Below are 24,705 nucleotides of genomic sequence, written 5' to 3'. Positions count from 1 at the left end.
GAATGGAATTGGATAAAGGGAGGGGGGTGGGGGGGGACTTTAGAGAGGGGCAACCCAGAGGGAAAATCTCACTGCGGGCTGCACCAAAGTTTTCAGTTTGTCAGATCTCCGCCCCTCCATGAATGTTATATAGTGAAACCTTAAACGACAGCAGGCCTCTATTTGGTGGCCCACTCTCTTCTTGAAACTGTCAGCACTATGAAAGGTGAGTGCCTTTGATTATTGATCATGTGATTTGATTTTTTTTTGCAGTTAAAGGTGGATAACAAGTGAAATTACAGCTATTTATGAGATATAATGAACATAATTACAGACATCTTAACATTTTGATTTGGTTTATTTATTTGCAGCAGAGCTCAGTGAAAGTTACTGTGTAAAACCAATTAATTTTGGCATATTTAGAGTCTTTGAAAATAAACCATGCATGCTTTTGTCCAGCTAATGAAAGATCTGCAGTATTAAAACATTACTAACATGCTCAAGTGCAAATACGGCACATCCAGGAATCAAAACGTGGCTTTTGTAACTCATATGTTTAATACAGGGCATTTTTATTTTGCATTTTCCATAATTCTACATTTTCATTTATCACAGAGAGTGGCCTCGACGGAGCTTTATCACGTGAAACATAGACCTGTTTTACAGTTGAAAAGATTTGAAGTGCTCACCATTTCAGACCTGACACTTTTAAAAGAAAATTATTGCAAGGATATTAAAATTGATTATTAAACCTAATCATAGGCTCATAAATTAATTCATAATTAAAATACATTTATGCCATTTTTAGTCATAGCATATGGTATCGCTTTTATTTTGAATTTTTTTTCACCAACCAGATTTATCACTTCTAGCTTCCATGTAGACGCACATAAATTAGTATTCAACATCATTCGCAGCAACTGTAAATCTTTACAGATAGACTTGTGACATTGAACCTATACCTGCCAAATGTACACTAACTGGCCCAGTTATGCATTACCCAACTGCCGGAGCCTTAAGGCACAGTATTTTGTAAATATGTAACTCTGGGCTGTATAGAGCAGGATCAAGATTACTGCTTTTTGTGTGAGGTACAACAAAGATCCACAGGACTGGGATACCCTTGTTTTTCAGGCTTTTGTTCCTACATAAATCAATATTTTGAAGAAAACTAAGTACCATACTATGGTCTGACTGATGCATGTAGTCATCATCTAACAGAGTATGGACTCATCGCACAAGTCACTCACATTGCCTAAATAGTGGTATGTATGTATGTAACATTCTGATTTGTAACTCTTATCAGAAGTAATCATCATATAAAAAGGAAAAAAGAGACATTTTTATATTGGTAATCAATTACATGACTATTTGAGAAAGGGGTCACTTGTAATAACAAACCCACAAAGAATTAAAACTAGACTCTGCTGCTGCCTGCAGCTGTGCAAAGCATTTGAGTGTCATTCAGCCCATTGTTTTGGTTTTATGGCCCACAATTTTGTTGTTTCCGTTCAGTCTCACCACTCTCATGGACTTTTTTTCCAGCAGCAGCAGCAGCAGCAGCAGGAAGCTGTTTCCAGCACCAGTCGACAAGGCAAACAGTCAAAGTTAGTGACTATAGCTGGTGAACATTGTAAAGCCTTGGGGCAGTGAAGCAATGTTTTTCAATCAAGTGTTAAAGGGGCACGCCATGGATTTTACACAAAGCTTAGTTTACTATGCACAGCAAGTACTAGTCATTGTAATAAAACAGTTGTATGATGTCTTGTGTGGTTCTTGTGGGACCTTTCTATGTTTGAAAAAAGTAACTCTGATTACATTATCAGGTTTATTGTCTGTGTCTTATCTCCGCTGCAAGACTTAAATATTCTTCACAGGAAGCTACAGTAGTGTTCCAAAGTGGAGGTTTTGAGTTGTTAACAAGAAGTTTCTGTTTTGAGCCTAATGAAATATGTTATTGAGATGCAATATGGAAAATGCAGGATCCAGTGTTTTGGAACTTGACTCATACTAGAACTAGGCAGAATATTTTGATCTCTTCTGCTTTCATCTTGACATATTTTTTTTAATTTGCTCTTTTTTAGTCCCCAACTTCATAATAAGTACAATGCAAAATGTTGTAGTACCACTTAAAGTTACCTTTAGAATAATGTCCCAAATGGCCTGTGTTAACGTCAGAGTTTAACCAAAGTGCAAGCATGTAGAATTGTTTTTTATGTCCTGTTGATGCTTAAAGATAAACTGATTTTACACACCCAAGGCTGTTTACAGGTCTTTGGGAGGAATGCATGTGTGAAAAACATATAAAGCCTTTTGTGGCTCCACAGGGAGCTGTGCTAGGTGTGATAAATTGCCTCAGGTGACGTTATGTTGTTTGGGGCTACAAGAAAATGAGATGAAAATGTGAAAAAGTTAGGTAGCAGAGTTAAAGCAGGAAGAAGTGAGCTTATCAGACCTAGCTTCTTAACCCACTTTTCATCTCTGTTTGTGGCCTGCAGTGCATCAAAATCTCTTCGAATATTATCACCCAATTAAGTAGGCGTTATTAAGGGTTACCAGCATCATAGATATGGGTAAGAAGGGTCTTGCTACATTGACTGTGTTCAGAATGTTGTTACAAATGCAAAAAAGTGCCCAATGGCATCAGGAGCAGTGCCAATATGTCTCACTTTTAATGCTGCAGCTGTTTCTTGTTTGGTTGTTTTAAAATGTCCATTGTATGAATGCACAATCATATTGACATACATCAGTATCGGCAGATATTGGCTTTAAAATTAAATATCGGCATCAGCCAGCATACTGATTTCATGCCAAGATACAAACCAATATTTTTATTTACTTATTTATTTTGACAAAGTGAACTGCAAAAACCAACCATAAGTTGAATTATTTTTCGTATTCTGGACAATAAATGAATATTACATACACTAAAAAAGCATTGTATTACATGTTTCTGTCTGCTGCTTGGCCATCATGATAAGAGTATACATGAGGTTAATTCCACTCCTGTAGCAACTTGATAATTACTAGGTGTAGGAAAAAGTGGATATATCGATGTCTGTATTGGTCACATAGAGTTGCTATATAGCGGCATATCGAATATTAACTAAAAATCCAATATCATGCATCCCCAGTCCATTGTGCATCTGATAATGCTATAGAAGTGTAACGCTAAATGGGTAGGGTACTATGGGCGATTAAAGACAAAACAAAGCGCCCAATGTCCAGTAAGTCAGCCACACATTCATTCATCTAGGCAATCCTTCAATAGGTCAGTCTGTCAGTCACTTGCAATCCACAGCTTTTCAGGGAAGCGAAGTTGGCTCTGTTTCCTGGGATAAAACTCCACTGGGCCTCAATGAGGTCATTCTCAGTCTTGGCATACTTTGCATGCCTCTCCCGTGAAGGCCTATAAACAATGTATGTGTAAAAAACTATTTCAGTCTGACTATGCTACTATAAATAACGACAATATTTAGTCTCACCTATTAAAAGGACTGTTTGAAGTGAGGTATTGGCTTGTGTGTTGAGCTTCCCAGCATCCACAAAGAAACTGTGAAAAAGTGAGGTGAACTGTGATCTGGCCAGTGAGGATTCTCATTTGCCAGCACCGAGTGGTGGGGCTCCTCAGCTTTTGTTGCACCAAGTCTTCATTCCCACCAAGAACCTCCTGAAAACAAGGGGCTCTATTTTTACCTCAAGCCACAATTTGGCTTCAGTGCCGGAGATTTTGGCTGCTAAAATGGGTACAACCTCTAACACTATGCACGCGGCACACACAGAGTCACAGTTGTGCTCCACCTCTGCCCTTTGCCAGTAGAAGCGCATTCCTAAGGTGGCTTCACATAAGGCTAAATGGGATTTCAATACCCTGTGATTTCATTGGTCCCGTGAGACCAGGTCACACAACATGTAAGGTGTTTGCTTCTGTGGATGTATTAATGATAAAGGAAGTGACGGAGGCTTGGTGCCAACATGTGATATTCTAACTGAATTCGTTTGAGTGTCTTTTCTGCAGACTTAGAGCCAATTCATTTGAATTTGGACTGCAAAAGCAGTCATGATGGGCTTCAGAGAGAGCGATAACAGAAGGACTTGTGAAAAGCCTGTTAATGAAACCTGACAGGAGTGAGCACAGTCAGTGAGTTGTCTGTTTCCTCCACAGAGAGAAGTTCTTTCAGCAGCACTGGCCTCTAAACAGGGGTCTGGCCCTTGGCTTGACTAACTTCTAGCGTGGTCACGTAACATCAAGCATCATTACTGATCTCAGGAAAAGTAATGACACACATCATAGGTCATGTAAATAAAAACAGGCATATCTGGAACATCAGTGGGAATTACTTTTGAGAACTAGCCAAGGTCCTGAAATTCCTTCTTGTCCCTCCAGCTTTTAAGTACAATTAATCTTTAAATAGATCCCCTTTACCTTCACTGGCAAGGTAAATGCAACTGTAATGAATTTTGAAGATAGTTCTGTTATACTGAGAGACGCTTGTAAATCAGTTAGTCTTGTCAACTGTTTTTTTGCATGCCTACATGAAAAATTGGTGTCTACGTTTAACAGCAAAACAATACCAAAACATATGTTTACAAGCTCTCACACAACTCATGCAGCATATTTAAAATTTTACGGTGATTTGGCTTGACTAATGTATTTACAGATTTTTCCATTTGTGGATAATATAGTCCTTTATGTCGTGTTTATAGTTATATTTGGACTCTGTTTTTGGGGTTTGTTACATTTTCATGTTATTCTTGTTCTGTATCCAATTTTATTTTTGTAGCATCTATCCTCATGTGTCATGTCTGGTTTTACTTCCCGTCTTTGTGTTTCCCTGATTAGTTTCACCTGTCTTTTATCAGTCACATTTGTCCTCCCTTGTTAGAGTATTCCCTGCACACCTGTTCTGTTTTAGTCTGGTTTGCTCCACTCTTGTGTTCCCTGCCTCACCTTCATTCGTTGGTCAGTCACTGTGTTTGTGTGTGTGTGTTGTCTTGATTAGTGCTCTTTGTGTATATATACCCGTGTGTTTCCCTTTTTCCATGTCAGTTCGTCTGTAACCCTTGCTGTGATTTTACTCTGTTACCCTTGCTGTTAACCCACGTGATCCTGCCCAGAGTTCTTTGTTGTTATCCTGGTTTGTTTCAGTTCAGTTTTTGGTTCATATTTTATTTGTACTCTTTGTTTTTGGTATCCTGTTGGTGGGTTTTTTTTTAAGACACCTTAGCTATGTTTGAATCTGTTCCCTATCATGGAACTAGTGCACTATATGGTGTGTTAGCCATTTTGTAGTGGTGCTCGCAAATTTGAGTGTGGATATGGGGGAAGAAAATTCCAGCGTAGTGTCCAAAATCTTTATTCTAGGGAATAATGAACAAGATTTGTGAGGTGAGTGCTTGAATTACTTTTATCTCACAATATAGGGCTATAAATTCCACTATTTAATACACACTACAAAGAGAATCGTGAGTGAGTGAATGAGGGGACGGTTTGGAACACAGCTCTTGACACTCATGACGTGAGTAGTCAGTCATGAGTATATGCATGAAGACTGGCTGGAGCCCTCTTACTGGATGCAATTTTAGGCATACTGAACAACTTGTAATTGTAACTTTTAATTCAAGTCATTTTAGATATTAAAATCTCCAAAAACAGACAACTGTTACAGGAATTTGTTTCCATAACCCATTTTGTACTTTTATTTTTTTTACTAAAGAACTGTGGAAAGGACAGGAACACAGGCTACATCAGGATGAGGCTATTATTTATTGACTGTTAGTTGCAGTTGACACATTTGTGATGTCATATGATATTATACTTTACCAAAGTTTCAACATATATAATTTGGAGCCATTTCCACATTCAAAAAAAATTTTAAGTACATGTTCTTGATTTACACATATTTTTGACGGACATGATGCATGACAGCAGAACAGAGTTCATTATACTAAGCTGTCATCAACTTGATTTTGTTGGTGTGATTTTGCTTACATTAGCCAAAAAAATATCAAAGTTTTGATGTTGATCTTTATCCAACGCGGTCTTGGTAGTGAGTCCGTAAAGGTGTCTCCAGGTGACATCATAACCAGTTCTGTTATTTGTTTCATTGGTAACCATGTAAAGAAAATTCTGGTTGAAAATTGAAAATGAAAACTGAATTGTAGAACATAACCTATTGGATTATGTCATTCTTTTTCAAAGGAATTTCGATATCAAAGTAGAAATGCTTGAAATGACGATGTCTTTTGTCCATTTCTTCTTTGTAAATTTTTTTCCCCACTCTGGTCACCCAGGGGACACAGAGAACACGTCCAAGGTGGAGCCCTCCAATGGGCACAGCAGGCCCCTGGAGATCGTGCCCAGTACAGAGGAGAAGATGACAGACAGGGGTCAGTGGGGCAACAAGATTGAGTTTGTTCTGTCGGTGGCCGGAGAAATTATTGGCCTGGGGAATGTCTGGCGTTTCCCCTACCTTTGTTACAAGAACGGAGGAGGTGAGTGCTGGAATAACTTTTTTATCTCATGATAAAAAATGTTTAACACAAAAGCTCAAGTTTCTGCATTTCATGTAACATCAGGGTTGAAAGAATTATTTAGTAATTCCACCACATAAGCACAAGGCTTCTGGGAATTCCATCTTTACATTTTCTCGCAATTGCATGGCTTCTGAGAGGAAAGCTAATACATGGGTTAATATGTGATCTATTCCAAAGGGATCTATTGATCATTATGGGTGATAGTTCACTGAAAAAAAAAAAGAGCCAGACAGATTTCGGAGGCCAGTCAGCTAATGTCTGATACATGGGAGCACACTGACAAAGAGAAAAAAATTGCAAACAATAAAACCTTGATTTTTTTATGTTCCATGTGAAGTAAATTCTTTTAGCAACTAGGTGGATGATTTCAGATTTCTTCTGATTTTTTCTGTTAAGATAATATTTGTATACTTTAGTATAATGGCTTATATCTGACTGCTCTAAATTAAAAAAAAAAAAAAATCAGCACTTTCTGCCCTGCATTGCTTGAGAGCGCACCAGACATATCTGAATGAACTGTTCATTTAATCTGTGTGCCTAAACAGGTGCCTTCTTCATACCATACCTCATCTTCCTGTTCGCTTGTGGGATTCCGGTCTTCTTCCTGGAGACATCTCTGGGCCAGTACACCAGTGAGGGAGGCATCACCTGCTGGAGGAAAATCTGCCCACTGTTTGAAGGTAAAACTGATTTCATTAAGAAATACAATTTAATGGATGTTTCAGGGTGTTTATAGCACCATGCGTGGATCACACTCTTCAGCCTAGTTTAGTTTTTGTGCTATGCACCCCCAACATCTGCTTATTTACACTTTTATGACATAATTAACATGTTTTTAATATCTTTCCTCTGTTTTGAAAAAGTGTTTGTTTGAAGAAACCTCCATCATTGTGTTCTGAATAATAAAATGTTATGACCACAGTACGTAAGTTATTCTGAAACAATGAGTTAATTATGCACCACATAGATTCATGAGGGCAAAGATGTGACAACATCTGAATATGTCTGTGCAACAACGTGGGACGCCAGAGGAATTTCAGCCATGTGTGTACAAAGTGTCTATGTTCATGTAGCTGTTTTAGTATACATTATATGCATTTGGATGCATACTGCACAAGTGTGATTTTGTGAGTGTTTGTTTGCACACGTGTGTCAAACAAGCAGTATACATGTCATACAGATGTGAGCTGGTGATGAATGTAGATATAATTGCTGGCAAGCAACAAACACTGACTAATGTTCCATTTTTTGAATGAGTCTGTATTCAGCTATAATTATAATCCACACAGGATGACAGCTGGTAAAGAGTCAAGTCAGGCACACAATCATAATTTAAATAAGAGTTTAAAATTGTGCCTGTTACAATCTTTTAATTTGCTGTACCTACTCATGACATAATGAAAAGAATGGCAGCAGTAAACTGAGGATGAGTTTAATTAAATACTGAGCTACAACTATGTGCTTTTTCCAGGGTCAATTTATGTCTCTTTGTCTAATGTGAAAGGAACTGTCACTGATTCATATCATCTCTGTGAGTCATTTGAAATAAATTACAGAAGTTACTTGTATGTGAAGGGGGAGATGTAAATTGTAAATTTAACTGAATTTACTTTTTTTTTATTCAACACTGCAACAGTGCTCTCAATGCATCTCTGCAATAGGTATGATTGTTCAAGGGTGTCAAGGGCTCAAGTTTAATTGTGAAAATGCACCACAGTGTCTGCGGAGATAGGATGCAAGACACTGTCCCTGAGCAGACTTGAAACTATGTTACTGTATGCCTTTGTGGAAATCAAAAATATGTGTCACATATACACATACTTTATTTTTAGTCTCATGGCACTGTCAAAGCCATAATGCAGAGTTTCTCTGTGGTCACAACTCTCACTTGAGCCCAGGTTTTTTTTAAAACATGCTACATGGTTGCATTTTTTTTAAAAATTGCTTTGAATTTCCTCTTTGTTTCCTCAAAAACCCATAGGATAATGGCCACATTTTATTATTCATTCAAAAACTTGATGTTTTTTTAATTCCAGGAATTGGTTATGCCACCCAGGTGATTGTTGCTCTACTTAACATCTACTACATCGTCGTGTTAGCGTGGGCCATCTTCTTCCTGTCCAACTCCTTCACCTGGGATCTGCCCTGGGCCTCCTGTAACAACACCTGGAACACAGGTGAGCCACAGGATGCTAATTTCTCAGTTTAGTCTATCTATCTATAAACCGAAGCAAAAAGATGTGCCGTGCCTCTGCAAGTTATGTTTACTGTGTGTAATCATTGATGAGGTGAAGCCAGGTCTGCATCAAGATATGCTTTTTGAGTGGCTATAAACTGCTTCAGCCACAACTATTTTATGGATTGCTGTAAGGCTTTTAACAGACATTCATGATCTAGAGAGGATGAATCCTAATGACTTTGGCATTTCGTTTTGTTTTTCCTATTGCGCCATCGTAAAAAATTCAATTGTATTAGCCAGGTTTCAACCTTTTAGAGGGCAGTCACTGTACATATTTATAACACAATATGTAGAATTTTCATCCTTTGCACTCAAATGTCAGGACTTGGACCTGAATCAATCAACACTAAACACCCTTTTTGCTTTTCAACTGAAAAGGGTGGTTTGGGGGTTTATTACTATTTACTTATTATTTACTTTGATTTATGATCAAATACCTTAAAAAAGCAAAACAGTCCCATCAGGTCTAGCTATATTATGTGCTCAGTGCTAATTAGCAAATGTTAGCATGCTCACACACCCTATGCTAAGATGGTGAACATGATAAGCATTATGCCTGCTAAACAACATGTTAGCATTGAACTGCTAGCATGGTTTTAGACTTTTGGCATTGTTTACATAAATATATCTGTTTCAAATAATGCTGTTTTGTTCTTTTTCTGGTGTTCTTCATTGACATTTCATTCATTTATTGTTTCCATTTATCTTAAAGGAGTGAATGTTGCTGCACCGTTTCGCTCCGCCGCCTCAGTGGTAGCATTGTTTCGCTTCCCTGTGTGTAACTTGGAAACCTGAGAGAAAGCTTGGATTTCTTCATGGGATTGAATGTCTTTTTGTCTTTCCTTTCATTCCAGATTCCTGTATGGCATTTCAGAGGGGGAATAGCTCCATCAATCACCATGAGAACGCCACCTCTCCTGTCATTGAGTTCTGGGAGTAAGTGCCTTTTTTGTTTGGCCATGTCCTCAAATGGCCTCATTGGGGCCAGTAAGTTCACCACATATTCATCTTATTAACAAGTAGTTCAATGTTGTTTTCCATACTATTGCAAAATGTATGACTAGATACAACTTTTAGAAGTTTTGGAAGGGGGGCAAAGGGGGATGCAGCACCTACATAATATTAAGCCGGCCCCCTAACTGTGGCAAATATTTTCCAACCTTTTTTCACCATGTATTTATCTCCAAAGAGGTGCAATTATAATTATTCATGGCCAGTGATAAATAAAAAATATACGTTAAGTGTATTGTTAGTCTTTTGGAGAACCAAGCCTGTGAGGGTGGTGTTCACCAGTTATTCCTGATATAACCCTAAAATTGGATGTTGCTCAAGCCCCTCAAGCTACCAGGCTACCAGGCCTTTTGAATTGCTTTTGACCCTTTCCCCTTACCCCTTCTTAACGCCTGAGAGCATTGACAAACTTATGACTTTGATAACAAGAGTTTTCATTTTTGTCTTCGATGTGTGTGTGTGTGTGTGTGTGTGTGTGTGTGTGTGTGTGTGTGTGTGTGTGTGTGTGTGTCAGGCGAAGAGTGCTGAGAATCTCCTCAGGCATTGACCACATTGGCTCTTTAAATGGAGACCTGGTTATCTGTCTGGCTGTTGCATGGGTCATCTGCTACTTCTGCATTTGGAAGGGAGTCAAGTCTACTGGCAAGGTGAAACCACAACTCCATCTATAACCAAAATTAATCAAATATTCACCATACAGTAAGAATAAGGGAGTCATGATTATGCTCATGAATCATGAGTCATTATCATATCAATTGTATTCTGCAGCATTACTTATTTAAAGGATTATTTTATGTCTTTTTTTCACTAGTTTTGATCGAGACGCTTGATGTGTGGTTAAGTCTTTCCTCACGCATGCAGGAAGTGATGCATTACAGTCATATTAAAGCTTAAACACACTATTAGAGAAGAAAGAATTTCTTCTTGTCATAAGTCTTTTAGACATGTATATCTGATAAAGAAATGCTGCTGTTTTCCTGCAGGTGGTTTACTTCACAGCCACCTTTCCTTACGCTATGCTGCTGGTGCTGCTGATCAGAGGGGTCACCCTGCCAGGAGCCTCCAGGGGAATCCACTTCTACCTCTACCCTGACCTGGGACGGCTGGCTGACCCACAGGTAGGCTGGAAATGCACTCAGATATACAATTTTGTTGTTGATTCACAGAAACACAAACTCCTAGACACGCAGATACTGTTAAAAAGACGATGATCTCATCTTGACCAGCATTTTAAGGCCTTCCAAATTGCTTTGTTACCTAAATATTTAAACTGGCACAAACAATGCTGCCTACTAATTATACACTTGCACCCTTACATGATTATACTGACTGACTGGTATTTTAAGCACACTTTTAAGGACCTAGAGTTACTGTAAGTGTTTCAGGTCATGTTAAAACCAACATGTCCTTCCTTCCATGCCCCCTGTGGCTTCATAAAAAAATTAAATGATACTGAACTGGCCTAGCAAAATGTAACTCTGCTGGCAGCTAGGTGACCAGCGACCAAAAGTTTCAGCACCATATGGAGGGAGTAAATTAGCATGGCTGTCATTGGTTGTGTAAAAAGTTGGTGGCTTAATCATTGAAAGCTTTTTATTGACTTCCCTCATGGAGCAAATACGACTTAGCATTTGATCAGCTGGTATCTATTTGATTTGAAGTTTTGTTATGCCTGTAATCTGAATTTGATCGCTCAGAAAAGCTGTGCTGTCAGTACAGTGGGTTTTTCTTAGCGCATTTCAGAATTACCAGCATGAAGTGTTTCCAATCTGCTGTGTCTTTGGCTGTGGTGTGGTTAGGTTTAGACAACTTTACCAAACTGTTATCACTCTTATCACTCTCATAGTGTCATTTTCAGCTGCAGCAGAGAGTTGTTTTCAGTGAAAAAGCTTTAAAGAGTAACTAAACACCCAAACCACCTTCTCAGTTGAAAAGTTTTCAGTCAAGAGTGTGGGGCTTAGTTATTCTTCAATAACTCACTGTACAATCAGTCAATCATATTTTATTTATATGGCACCTTTCAAACAAATCAATTCAAAGTGCTTTACAGCTTTATTGAAGAAAGACATAGGAAATAAGCAAAAATTGATCTTAAAAAACAGAATTAGTATGAACCATAAAACTGTTATAGTAAGACACTAAGAAAAAAGCCAGACCAAAAGGATAGGTTTTCAGGTTACATTTGAAAGTATCAATATTTCCAGCTCCTCTTAGATCCTCCGGCAGGCTGCTTCAGTGTTTTGGAGCATGATTGACAGACCTGCTGAGCACCAAGTGGCGGACAGACAAAGTTGGCAACTAGTTAGCGTAGCCTACATAGTAAGACATTTGGCAGATAATGAGCCAGAAACTCGTCAGGTGATCAGAATTACAGCTCCAAATGACTTGTAATGTTATTTCTGATTGGAATGGTTTGCTACCACGTTTGCATGTTTTTATGTCCGTGTTGTGTTCACAGCTTGTTTCTGCTGCCTCCTAGTGTCCAAAATGCCACTTTTTGCAGGTTTAGGTATGCAGATCTTGTCTCTGGTATCCATTCATCCACTTTTCTATGACATTTTGTGAAAATAAAATCCCATTACTTCCTGCTTTTGCACTGATCACAAACATAGCTTTCTTTAGGCAGTTTTAACTAATAATGCTACCACCATTTTTTTCATAAATGGACAGTGTCATTTAATAATGTGCCTAGCAAAATGTCAAGGACTTATTCACTGCTGAAGGAAAGAGAGTGGATTGGGAATAGAAGTGGCATCCGGGACTTTACAGTTTTCTCTTCCCCTTGCTGTTAGATTGCAACCAGTGTGAAAACCCAAAGCGGGGCCCTCTCAAATCCCTCTAAGGGCTCTGGGGATGAATACAAGCCCTGTTTGTGCAGGCCAAGATGAGCCAGGCTAGTGGAGCTGCTGCTTTGGGAATACCTGCCTTTGTGTAATGTTGTGTCCGGAGCTTGTGCTGTTGGTTGGACCCTCAGTCAATCAGATCTTTAGTGCTGGTGAACAGCTATCTGAAACATGCCCCAGTGCCCCAGGAGCACTTAACCAGAATTGCAAGCATCAAGACAAACCTCATTTGAATTTTGAAGTGCGATTGAGTGTTCAAAGAGAGGATGTTAAAGTGCTGCACTTTGTGCCTTGGAGAGACAGAGGGATAAATAGGCTTTGCTGGGTGGGTGATGTCAGGATGCAGGGTTGAGAGGGTGAGTTTCAGGCTTAGAGTTTTGGGATTTGATAGATGCATTGAGTGTTAAGATTGTGCTTTTAAAAAGAGATGAGATATTGTGACTCGAGATAACTCTTTCGATATAATGGATCCATGATTACTCTGTTTCTGAGAGCTGATGCAGCTCAGAAAGCCCTGACATTTCACTTGTAAAGGAAGTTGGTTCGGTGTCAGAGGAGCTGTGGGTCTTTTGTATGTTATCCAGGTTGAAAAAAATCAGTATGAATACAGTGTTCCTCAAAAAGACACATTTTCACAGATGACTCATTCAACATTCAGCACAATGTAAAATGTTCACTTCACACTTTCTTCATTAGATAGAATTAACTTTTGGAATGGGACGACTCAAAGTCAACAAAAAAACTGAAACAAAAAATTGTTTTCTTCTTCTTCTGAATCATCTTCTTGATGATGATGATGATGATGATGATGATGATGATGATGATCATCATTATTATGTCCTTTTTAATTTCAGCTCTCTGTTTCCTCACCTTGTTTCTATTCTGTCTAAAGGTGTGGATGGATGCTGGAACTCAGATCTTCTTCTCCTATGCTATCTGCCTGGGTTGCCTCACAGCCCTGGGAAGCTACAACAAATATAACAACAACTGCTACAGGTAAGGATTGAAATGATAATAAAGTTGGCATTATAATCAGTTGTAAAACTCTCAGATATCAGTACAATTTGATGGGTGGTTTGAGATTACAATAATAGTAGACATTTTAAGGGAATTAAATCTCTGCTTCAGACAATGCTGAGTATCATTCTCAACCCATTACAGTTTTTCTTGATTGCTAAGACACTGTAAAATGAAACTCGAATCCACTTGATCTTTATCATCACCTTCTTAGCACAGTGGAAGTTTTCTTTTACAAATGTGCTGACGCTTTTTTATTGGTTTCATGCAAACATCTGTTGACAGCTGATAGAAATTACTTGCATAAGTTTAAATCTCTAATGCATCTGTGTAAAACTTATTTGCACAATTCTTGATCAGCAATCAGTCCTCATCCATCTATTAAAGAGGCAATTTCTATGCTAGTTGCAAGCATGGATCAAAAAGGTCGAATGCACATACAAGTAATTAATGAATGAAAAGCTAAAAAAAATAAATGAGGAAAACTTTCTTTCTTTCTAAGAAAATACATCTCTGGTTTCTACAGTATTTTAACAAGACACCTAAAAAAAATTGTAAAAAAAGAAAACCTGAAGGTGCTAAGTGCAGCAGAGCTCATGATGCTATGATATGCTTTATTGCCTTTTTGGCACAAACTATAACTATGTAAATTATCAACTACTGGTGCAGGCATATAGCACAAACCAATGTTGAACTGGTGTATATTTATAGCTCTATTTTGTTGTCCATTGTGTAAAAAGAATGTATCCATCCATCAATGTAAAAATGTGCTTTTGTTGTGTGTTTTAAATGTTTTGTGACTATGTGAGCATTTTGCAAACAAAATGTGTCCTCTTAGCCAGAAACTTCAGGCCTGCGTGTGAACTGTTTTGAGAATGTAACTTCTGCATGGACAAATGTGTCTGAGCAACTGAGAAAAACTGTAACACATGCAGTTCCTAATTATCAAATACCACTGTCTGTGTTATTTCCAGGGATTGCCTGTCCCTCTGTTTCCTGAACAGTGGTACCAGTTTTATTGCAGGGTTTGCCATCTTCTCCATCCTGGGATTTATGTCCTACGAGCAGAACGTGCCCATCTCAGAAGTGGCTGAATCTGGTTTGTTTTTTCTTTTATTGTTTATTAAAAGCATCTCTGCTCCCATACTGATAGGTTTAATATCCTCTGGGAGTCTATCTGAAACATCTGTTTCTGGTGATTTACTTTGGCTGAATTATGTTAAATGAGTCAGAACAAAGCTGATGATGTTGCTGATTGAATATCAAAATGTGCATATATGTATTTTTAGTCAAAAAATGAGATTAGAATCTGTCTACAGGTCCAGGTTTGGCCTTTATTGCATATCCCCGTGCTGTGTCCATGATGCCGTTCTCCCCTCTATGGGCCTGCTGCTTCTTCATTATGATTGTCTTTCTGGGACTGGATAGTCAAGTGAGCCCAACATATGCACCACACAAACCCACACGAACAAAGAATTCCAGTATTAGTGCTTAAAAAATATTCTCGCAGAGCACCAGTGAGTATTTATCAAGCAAATGTGCACAGATCTGCTTACACATTGTTTGTCAGGTGTTTTTTGGACCGGTCAGCAGCACACATGCACTAACAAACAAACATGTGATGCACTCATGTATACAAATATCTCATGCTTGTGTCTTTCTTGAACAGTTTGTGTGTGTGGAGAGCCTTGTGACAGCCATGGTGGACATGTATCCTTCCACTTTCCGACGTAAAAACCGCAGGGAGCTCTTCATCCTGGCAGTGGCTGTGGTGTCGTTCCTCCTGGGGCTCATCATGCTGACAGAGGTTGGTTTCAAACGTGAAAATACCTTGTTATAGACGACTACGTTTAACAGCAACTATAATTTTCTTTTGCCAAACAGAACGTCCTCTCCGATGGGGAACAGAACTAGAAGTAAAACGTAATCTATGCTCTCTTCAAAACCAGATTCCATTGACAAAAACAGTTATTTTACCTCGCTGAACACAAGAGCTGCTGGCCTACCACTGCCTTTAATCAGTTTGTTAGTTTGCTTTTTTGCAGCTTTGGTGATTTAAAGGGTTAGTTTGGATTCACCAAAGTCAGTCAAACAAAAACAAACTAACTGATTGAAGCAGCAGTAGACCAGCAGCTCCCCTGTTCAGGGTGGTAAAATAAAAGTTTTACTTTTAAATCAGTTACCAATCAGAAAGGGCTGTGTGTTTGGGAAGCACTGAGGATATGACTGGATAAATGAGACATGGATTATACTGCTCAAGTTGTGTGAGAGTCTGTACATGGATGATTTCATATAGTTTTACCATTCTTAAATACAAAAACCCCAGTGACTTAAAGTCATTATGAAGTTCCTTCTGTTTGGATTCTTCGTTCACTGTGGAGGCATATAAGAAAAACACTTTCCTTCACAAAACTCAGCCAAACACAGGGTGAGTAATTGATTCACAAATGGTCATTTGAGGGGGTCAAGTATTCCTTTAAGATTACAGAATACGCATGTAATTTTGCCCAAAATTGAAGGCCAAATGAAGACTTTCTGAAGATTTTAAGAAGCTTGATGATATTCTATCAAAGCCTTTTAAAAGTGAAATGGCCTTTTTCTTTCTACTGGTTCAGTAGCTTTCATAATGTGCAGAGTTTCTCAAATTTGACAGCATGTAAGTTTTCTGTTACTGGTAATAAGTTTATTACCTGTGTCTGTCTCCACAGGGCGGCATGTATGTTTTCCAGCTCTTTGACTACTATGCAGCCAGTGGGATGTGCCTGCTCTTTGTGGCTATTTTTGAGACTGTTTGCATTGCTTGGATTTATGGTGAGTGTGTTAGGAAAGCTATTCATGAGTGGTGGTATTTAAAAAACAAAAGGCTTTATTCTCAGTAGGCACAATTCATCCCAGTCCACAATGCCGTCTGCATTCAGCCGATCACTAAGAATTAACTCTTTTCTTTGGTTCATACATTCGAGCCAAAGAGTGTTTTGAGGGTTATTTCAGTCAGTTGGTTAACTGAGTGAATAAAGTTAATAATAGTAACATTCACTTAAATCACAGTAAAGTTGCCAACTGTATTGAAGCAGATTGTATAGTTGCTAAGCAGTCATTTCAATAATGTTTATTCTTTGTCGTTTTTACATTTCTGCTATTTCAATAGAGTGATTCTTAACTCAGATGACTGTTTGATATTGATGTAAGTCTCCGCTGTCTTTCACTTGTCTTTCCTTGATTACAGGTGCCAACCGTTTCTATGACAACATAGAGGACATGATTGGCTATCGCCCCAGCCCTGTCATAAAATACTGCTGGCTTTTCTTCACTCCTGCAACATGCTTTGTGGGTTTCACATTCATTTTTTTTGTTTATATGCATGCTTTCAATCTATTCTTCTGAGACAAGAGCAGCCTCTGCTGGCAACAGAGAAAATACATTTTAATTTGCAAACTACTACAGATAGTAAACAAAGCCTTCTTTATAATTTAGTTAATTTAAATCTCAGTTTTGTAGCATGGTCAACATCCGCCATGCATAACCATTGAGTAGCTTTCTGTCTCTGTCCTCAGGGAACATTTGCTTTTGCCCTGATCAAGTACTCACCTCTGAAGTACAACAATGAATACATATACCCATGGTGGGGCAATGGCATAGGCTGGATCCTGGCCCTGTCCTCCATGCTGTGTATCCCTGCCTGGGTGGCAGTGAAATTGTACTACACCCCTGGAACACTGAAAGAGGTATGTTTCTCAGTCTTTGTAAATTCAGAAGAATAAACCAAGAAAAGAAAGCACTCCACATGATCATAGATACTTAGGAAATTAATTGTGTTCGAGCTGTTTTTATCAGTATTTGTGTATTAGCTACAAATCACATGATTATGTATATGTCAAAGTTTCATGCTTTGTAATAGACCCAGAGAATTATCAAACAACTCTGCAGCCCCCCTTTGCTCTACTGCAGAGCATCTTTCAGCTCACTGTTTCCGTTTTACAACTTCAGTGTCACTAACCAGATGGCAGATGAACAAAGTGAGCAACTAGTTGAATATAGTGGAGCATTTAGCAGCTAAACAGGCATTTTTCCCCTTAGTGGTTGGTGGAGACCAAAATAGAGATAAAAGGGGAGTGAATTTTGGACTTGCATTTGGTGGATGTACAATAACAGAAATGAATGCTAATACTGTTGCTGCTGTATGTTCAAATAGGCAACTGCTAACACATTCAACTTAACAACTTTGTGGGACCATAATGTGTCAATATTGTGTTTACAGTGAGTTGCAGTCGCTGTAAACACACAAAAAAGGAAGTAGTCAAAAAAAAGGAATTAAGGTTCTGTAAGAAACATTCACAGTATTAATGTAGCAGAAAACTGCTGTTTGCTATTCAAAGATAAGGTAGAGTAATGGCGTCCTGAGCAGAGAATGAAGTCACGCTCCCTCTGTGTGTTCTCATCCAAGCTTCTCTGTTCTTTGTTGTGATAGGTCTGGCTGTTTGTGCATGTTATTATGAGTTCATGTGTTTGAATACCACTGGCTCGCTAATTGCTGCCTCTCTGCACTGCACTAACATGGAGGTTATGGGCAATTACCGCTGATAATGGCAACAGCATCATCACAAAACTGTCAAGTTCACCCTCCAGTTCCCTCCTGGTTAACAAAGTTTGCTCTATCAGCACTGTTTACATTGGCAGTACTGTTTGCTATTTGCAGACAATTCCAGCTCAGAATATCATGCTCTGAATATCATATGCAGCACATCTAAGTAACTTACAAGTTGTAAGAGTTATATTTTGTTTTGTTAAGCCTAACTATGGCAGTTATCTTAAAACTGTAAATTATTTTTTGAAAATAATCAAAGTGGTGTTCTTGTCGTCTAGTGCTTAAGGTCTTTCATAAACAGCCACAGTGTTCCTGTTTTTTTGTTTTTCTGCTGCATTGAAGTACTGATCTTGAATAATCTTTTTGATAATGTTACTGAATACAGTCTTAATTAGATGATTGATGCAGATTCCTGTGTAATAAACCTTTTGTTTGAAAATTGATCATCAGTTGCTGCAACACTGTAGGCCATCACTGATATATTTTCCACAATTTTCCAAATTTTTCGCTCACAGCGCATCATTCTCTTGACCACTCCTTCCGATGAGTTACCGAAGACAAAACAGGAACAGGAGAAGCTGCTGGCCATCTTTGCAGCAGACGGTGACAGCCTCCATCAAAAATCTCCTCCCACTAAGGACGGCTACTTCCCTGTTGATGAAAAGGAGTCTCATTGCTAGACACTTGCTGGTTGGAATCAGAGCCTCTTAGGGGTCAAAGGTCACTCCTCAGCTTTGACACTCTGTCTGGCCCCATCCTAATCTTTCTCCACAATACCTCACCAGACAAGGTGGCATAACAGGCATGCTGCAGACCTGTAACTGCTGATCTGCTGCTGGAGCTGTTCTCCTTTGTACACTGCCCTCAGTATGATGGCATCAGCATTCTTACTTCAAGAGTTACATCAGTTGGTTTCCATCTCATTGCCAGAGGCAGAGTCACATGTACACTTGAAAAAATGTGGCCATTGTTGTAACACAGTGGCTAAGAATTCACATTTGATCGTGTCTGCTTTCTAAGGAAGCATTTTTTTCTGTTATGGACAACTCTGTTGTTCAGTTTTTCTGACACATTCCGGCTACTTTATTGATTTTAACAGCTATCTGCTGTGGATGGAGCACATGAGATGTCACATGAATTAAAAAAAAAAAAAAAATTCTACAAAGCACACTAATAACCAATGCTAGAGAATGCAAGATTTTGATTTTTAAATCTATGTTTAGATAAACTGACCACAACTCAGTTAAGCTTTGCTATGATTGCTTTTTTCAGATTAATGCTGTTATGTTCATTATTCAATATGTTTTTATTTCTTTTGCTGAACATTGCAGAGTTGTGTGAATATGTGTTTTGTTTTTTTTTCAATTTTCTGATTATTGACATGATTTAAATTTAGTCGAATTTGCCTTATCTCTAATGCATTCAACTGTATGAAATGAAAATGTTAAGTGCCTAAAGGAGACAGTTGTGCCACTTAGATAATCTGAACAGGGCAGGCTGGTTGAAGGGTTTTAATTTCAAAACTCTCCAAATCTTTTCTCGGCATCTCTTTTTCTGCTGTATAATAATGACCTTCACTATGTGTTTCCTTAGATGTTGGAATGAGTGGATGATCGTTGATTGCTGATAGGGAAAACTTTTAAATGTATAACTTTTATATGCTAAAATTATTTTTTATGACTGCATAAAAATACTTTCATTTAAAACACATCACTCTTGAAATAAGTGCTTCTTTTTGGTGGGACACCCTGTTCATTATTCAGGGCATGAATGATATTAAATCAACCATGTGCCAGTTTTGATTATCAAAAAAGAAATATTTTTAATTCCAGCAATATAGTCCTTATTTAGAAGAACATTTCATGTTAAGTAATAGTCCAATTTTTCTATCAAGTAATCTTTTAAAACATTTTACAAGTTTTGGATGTTATTTTGTTTGTGAAATGGTGTGCTGACTTAAAAATACAACATGTACAACAAAGTAAAAAGAATGTAAACATTTTAGGGGGTAGATTTAATGTAATGTAACCCTCGAGCTTGGTTAACATTTTATACTCTACTGTCCCTTAGAGCCTTAGGTGCTCTTAAAACATACATATTTGAAGATATTGTCAGTGTTAAGATTTGCCAAGCTAGTGTAATGTATGTTCTATAATTACATTTTTTAAATATCATCAGTGATTGTGGTAAAAAAATACAGAACGTGCAACACATTGCAATATAGACAATACAATGCAGTATACACAAATACGTCTACGCTCAATGTTTAAACAGTTCTTTATGTCTGTAGTTCATCCATCCAATAACTGAATGTATTGTAGTGCTTTTTCAATGCGTTAATTCTGAGAACTTCTGATGTAAACATGGAGGAGTTATTAGAAACCCTGTACTTATCTATCTCTGTGTTAACATTTAACTCACAAAATGCTACCTAACATGTAGCTTTAAAAGATTTGACATGCAGTTTTACAGAAATCAGCATGAACGTGTGAATCTTATAGATATTATCCTTGAACAACCATTACATCAGCCATTACTAAACTTAGATACTGTATATCTGTCATTTCAACTTCAGTTTAAAAATCATATTTTTCCCAACTGTGAAATGTATGTGATAGTTTTTTAATGTAAAAATCCATAGATTGTAATTGTATGGATAATTCACTTCCATGTCTCTCACACTTTCAAATCAGCAGGCTGTTTTTTGGTGTCATTTCAGATCAGCAGGATTCTGGGATAAAGTAAGACAACTGTTGACGAAAAACACAAACACACAAAAATCAAAATGGCTTGTACAAGAGAAGTTATTTATAGTCAGCACTGGGGAAATGGTATGACTTACACAAATCAGCTTCATGCTGTCTCTTTTTCACATCTCAAAGTGAAATCTCCGGGAATGCTTGATGTGTTGTCTTTTAATGTTCTGACAAGATGCAGCATGCGGTGGAAAGGTAAAATTGATGTCTCAATTTGACATCTATTGAAGTATCATCACCAGAGTCAAAAAGTTTTGGTTGGAGTGCAGCTCTGAGCATCTGAGCATTAATGATTTGATGATGTGCAAAACTGCTCCTGAATTGTTTTATAATATAAAACACTGCAATTAAAAAAGGAAAGTTCATGAATATGTGCGTAATTCAATGTAAAGCTAATGCTGGGAAACAAAACTCTCAACGGCTACACATGCTCTAATCAGAAATCTTACAACGTATTTAATTTAAGGGAACAGACTAATCTGAAAGTAATTCCACCTATCTGGAATGAAAAGCTTTTCTTTTCTCTTGTTGCTCCTCTCAGTGCTGTTTTCCCTTTCATCACAATTCAAAAGGAGTTAAGAAGGTGTGGAAGTTTATACTGCAACTCCCTCAGGACAAGAGCTGTTTCTTCAGCAACACAACACAAAACTCCAGCAGCCGAAAAAACAGAAAGCAACGGGTGGCAGGCTTCATGTGAGATATGCAGCTCCTACAAGTTGAATGTTGTTAAAGGAGTGGAATTGTTTCTTGGCTGTTTTTAGATTGCCAAAAAAGTACCAATTAATACATTTTCTTTAGAAAACATAGAATGAAAAAGGACAGAAATCTGAGCCAGGACTAAAAAAGAATCAGCAACTTGGTACAGTCTGTTCACAGTTATGGCACAACGGAGACCTGCCTCTCTGCACACACAGGTAGTATGTGGGCCCCTGCTGCTTGTCACTGTGCAGCCTCAGGGAATGCATGTTCTTGTTTACTTGGCTATATCTGCTCATGTTTTTTTTTCTTCTCAGTCTCACCATGCTGGCTATTGCTCCTACCTTTAATACATCTCACCTCTTCGATGCTACCCTCCTACATTTACCTTAAAATAAATACCCCCAAGTGTGCCTAGTAAACTGGCAACCAAATACATGTTTAGGACATATTGTAGGCCTATGAATATGGAAATATTTCATAAATTCAGTGTAAATATTTTAAGAAGCCACAGACTGAATGATATATATTTTAAATATTTAATATTCTGCCTAGTAGGCAACTGAAATAATTTAGAAGTAGACAGAGCAATACCACAATGTAAAAATAATCAATAATAAGAAAGAGTCCTGCATTCAAAATTGTATTTTGTAAAAGTACAGAAGTACGACTATCAGCAACTAATTAAACTATCAAAAGTAAAAGTACTTATCATGCAGAAGAACAGTCATTATGTTATAACACAGTTTATAATTGGAATAATATGCTGAAGCATAATAATGTAGGAAGCATTTCAATGTTTACAATTGATTGAGTTGTAGCTAATTTTAACTATTTTGAATAGAAAATCTGTTGTGCATTTTAATCTTAAAAATTAATTACAGTTTATAAATCATTCATGTGTTTAGATGCAAAATCTTAACCTGCACCATAAACTAGTAACTACAGCTGTCAGATAAATGTAATGAATGAAAACATGACATTTAAAAAGAATATATTATATAAAGAATGTGAAAAATGCACTATAAATGAACTAAAATACAAATAATAAACTATTAGCTAATATATCAATAGGATAACATACTTCTGGTGTATACATTAAATTAAATATGCAACTTCAAAATGTCCTTAAGGTGAAAAGGAGAGATAGCAGGAGCGCTTCTGGTGTCCCTCAAACACTGGTGCTCATGGAAGGGAATACTTAAAAAATATAATTTAAAAAAATGAGATATTATATCCAAAAAACAGTGGTATAAAAGACCCAGGTCCAGTCACTCATGATGGTTTGAAAAAAATAAAAGGCCTTTATTCATAGGGCTAGAAACATTAATGAATTAAATGCCTTTTAGGCTTGTCAAACCCCGAGTGTCTGGACCTGGATCTTTCATACCAGTTTTTTTTGTTTTTTTGGTGGTAAGAAAGCAGAGGGGTAGATGGGAGAATAAGATGTGCAGTATTCAGTTACCTCGCACATGGCGAATTTGCACATCTTTCTCCCATTTACCACACTGCATTCTTGCAACTAAAAGTAAACAAATTTGCACATTTGTTTATTGTATATTCCATATGTTTTCCTTTTGATATGTTATCCTTTATATATCATTAATTGTTTATTTATGGTGTATTACACTGAAGAGCAAAATAATGTTGGATTTTAGCTTGGACAGAAAAGTTTAAAGATGATAGTTCTCTTTCCTTAAGAGTATGAATAGGATTTCCACCACTGCGTAATTTATACAATTAAAGAATCTCAAAAAGTAGACATCTAAAACTTCTGCTGCAACTTCTTTCCTAGCCTTTAGGCGGTGCATGTCGGCGTGTAACTGTGCAGAAATGCCCAGACGTGGCCTGTCGGTGTCTGTCTGTAAGGCGCTCCTCCAGCAGGGGGCGCTGCAGTCAATACTCTGAATCGGTCACTGTTTACGGAAGTCCAAATGACGTGTCACTGTCGACCGAAGCATTGTGGGAAGGAAAGTAGGGCTGACGGCCGCTGATGGCATACTGGCAGACTGCTCATTTTGACAAATATCTTCGATAACTGAGCAACCCTAAGAGACAGAAATACAGGGGAAATGATGCTGCTTCACGACGCTAAAGTCAACGGACTGTGAAGAGGAGGAACATATGCCGGCGTCATCGCTGCTCTCCTGTGCACGGGCGCTCAAAGCACAGAAGTGGGATACTGTGTCAATGGACCGCGGCGTTTTTATTTTCTTTTCCAGAGCAGCCGAATAAAGTAACGACGGATTATATCCCCGCTGTGGATGGGTGGGGGGCGACTGCGCTCCCGCATTCTTTGTCGTGTGAAGTTTCTTGAGATTTCTGTCGAAGACGCCGTCAAAGATGTCGACCAGCAGTCCCGAAGCGGTGAAGAAATTGCTGGAGAACATGCAGACGGACCTGCGGTCTCTCTCCATGGAGTGCAAGAAGAAATTCCCCCCTGTCAAAGAGGTTAGCCCGCTAGTTAGCTTCACTGAGCCGTTACCCTGGTGTTCAGCAGCTTGTCTCATGTGTGTATATGCTTTTATATTTGTTAATATGTCGATTTTACTGCACATATGTGTTTGTTTGAACCCGTTTCCCCCTCCATACTGGGCCTCTACTCTGTTATGGGACGAGTTTCCTCATACTGTCCGGGTAAATTAAAAGTTGTGTCAGCTGCTGGGCCTTCCTGCCAACCAGGCGTTCAATTAAAGGGACATACAGGTGTTTTCAATGGCCACAGTCACAGCTTTGGCTAATATGAGGCATGCACGTAATCAATAATTTTGAATGTCTGCCTTATGGAAGTAATTGTTCACCCCATAGTCGTATACCCCTTTTATTTTGGTGGAGATTGGTGCTGTAAGGTCCAGTTAGGGACCGTACTTTATTTAGAGAAGAGGGTGGCTGAGGTGGGACTTAGTCTGTCTATCTATCTATCTGTCTATCTTATGTTGTCTTATATTATATTATACATGTATATTGTATGTAAAATATTTTCCTTGAACCTCCCTGAGTGACTGGGGGAAAATGCATGACCCTCCCTCTTTCATAAATAAC

The 24,705-nt window shown here is 38.1% G+C and overlaps 2 protein-coding genes across 5 annotated transcripts in view; both read left to right on the top strand.

Annotated features, from left to right (window-relative positions):
- Positions 1-59: 59 nt before the first annotated feature.
- On the top strand, positions 60-19,921 carry slc6a13 (solute carrier family 6 member 13). Of its 3 annotated transcripts, none has more exons than XM_042495876.2 (15): positions 60-205; positions 6,274-6,474; positions 7,062-7,196; positions 8,553-8,693; positions 9,610-9,691; positions 10,281-10,413; positions 10,750-10,884; positions 13,502-13,605; positions 14,601-14,725; positions 14,946-15,058; positions 15,296-15,433; positions 16,335-16,437; positions 16,853-16,953; positions 17,181-17,351; positions 18,727-19,921. In XM_042495876.2, exons 1-15 carry the CDS (start codon positions 199-201, stop codon positions 18,889-18,891), a joined length of 1,854 nt encoding a protein of 617 aa, XP_042351810.2. In that variant the 5' UTR covers positions 60-198; the 3' UTR covers positions 18,892-19,921. The 3 variants fall into 3 exon arrangements, with proteins under 3 accessions (XP_042351810.2, XP_087936457.1, XP_087936458.1); XM_088080331.1 differs by lacking the exon at positions 60-205 and adding an exon at positions 4,825-4,942; XM_088080332.1 differs by lacking the exon at positions 60-205 and adding an exon at positions 4,962-5,117.
- A 3,676-nt stretch (positions 19,922-23,597) lies between these two features.
- mon2 (MON2 homolog, regulator of endosome-to-Golgi trafficking) overlaps positions 23,598-24,705 on the top strand; it is a 43,930-nt gene continuing 42,822 nt past the window's right edge. For both annotated transcript variants that reach the window (XM_042495675.2, XM_042495673.2), the window contains exon 1: positions 23,598-24,114. In XM_042495675.2, coding sequence (XP_042351609.2) covers positions 24,007-24,114 — 108 coding nt within the window. In that variant the 5' untranslated portion in view covers positions 23,598-24,006. The remainder of the gene's footprint in view (positions 24,115-24,705) is intronic.

This window comes from Plectropomus leopardus, chromosome 7, assembly GCF_026936395.1.
Source record: "Plectropomus leopardus strain MGB_pleo_1.0 chromosome 7, ASM2693639v1, whole genome shotgun sequence".
Classification (NCBI taxonomy): domain Eukaryota; kingdom Metazoa; phylum Chordata; class Actinopteri; order Perciformes; family Serranidae; genus Plectropomus; species Plectropomus leopardus.
Note: the sequence above shows the minus strand (reverse complement) of the source record. Positions and strands in the feature narration are given on the sequence as shown.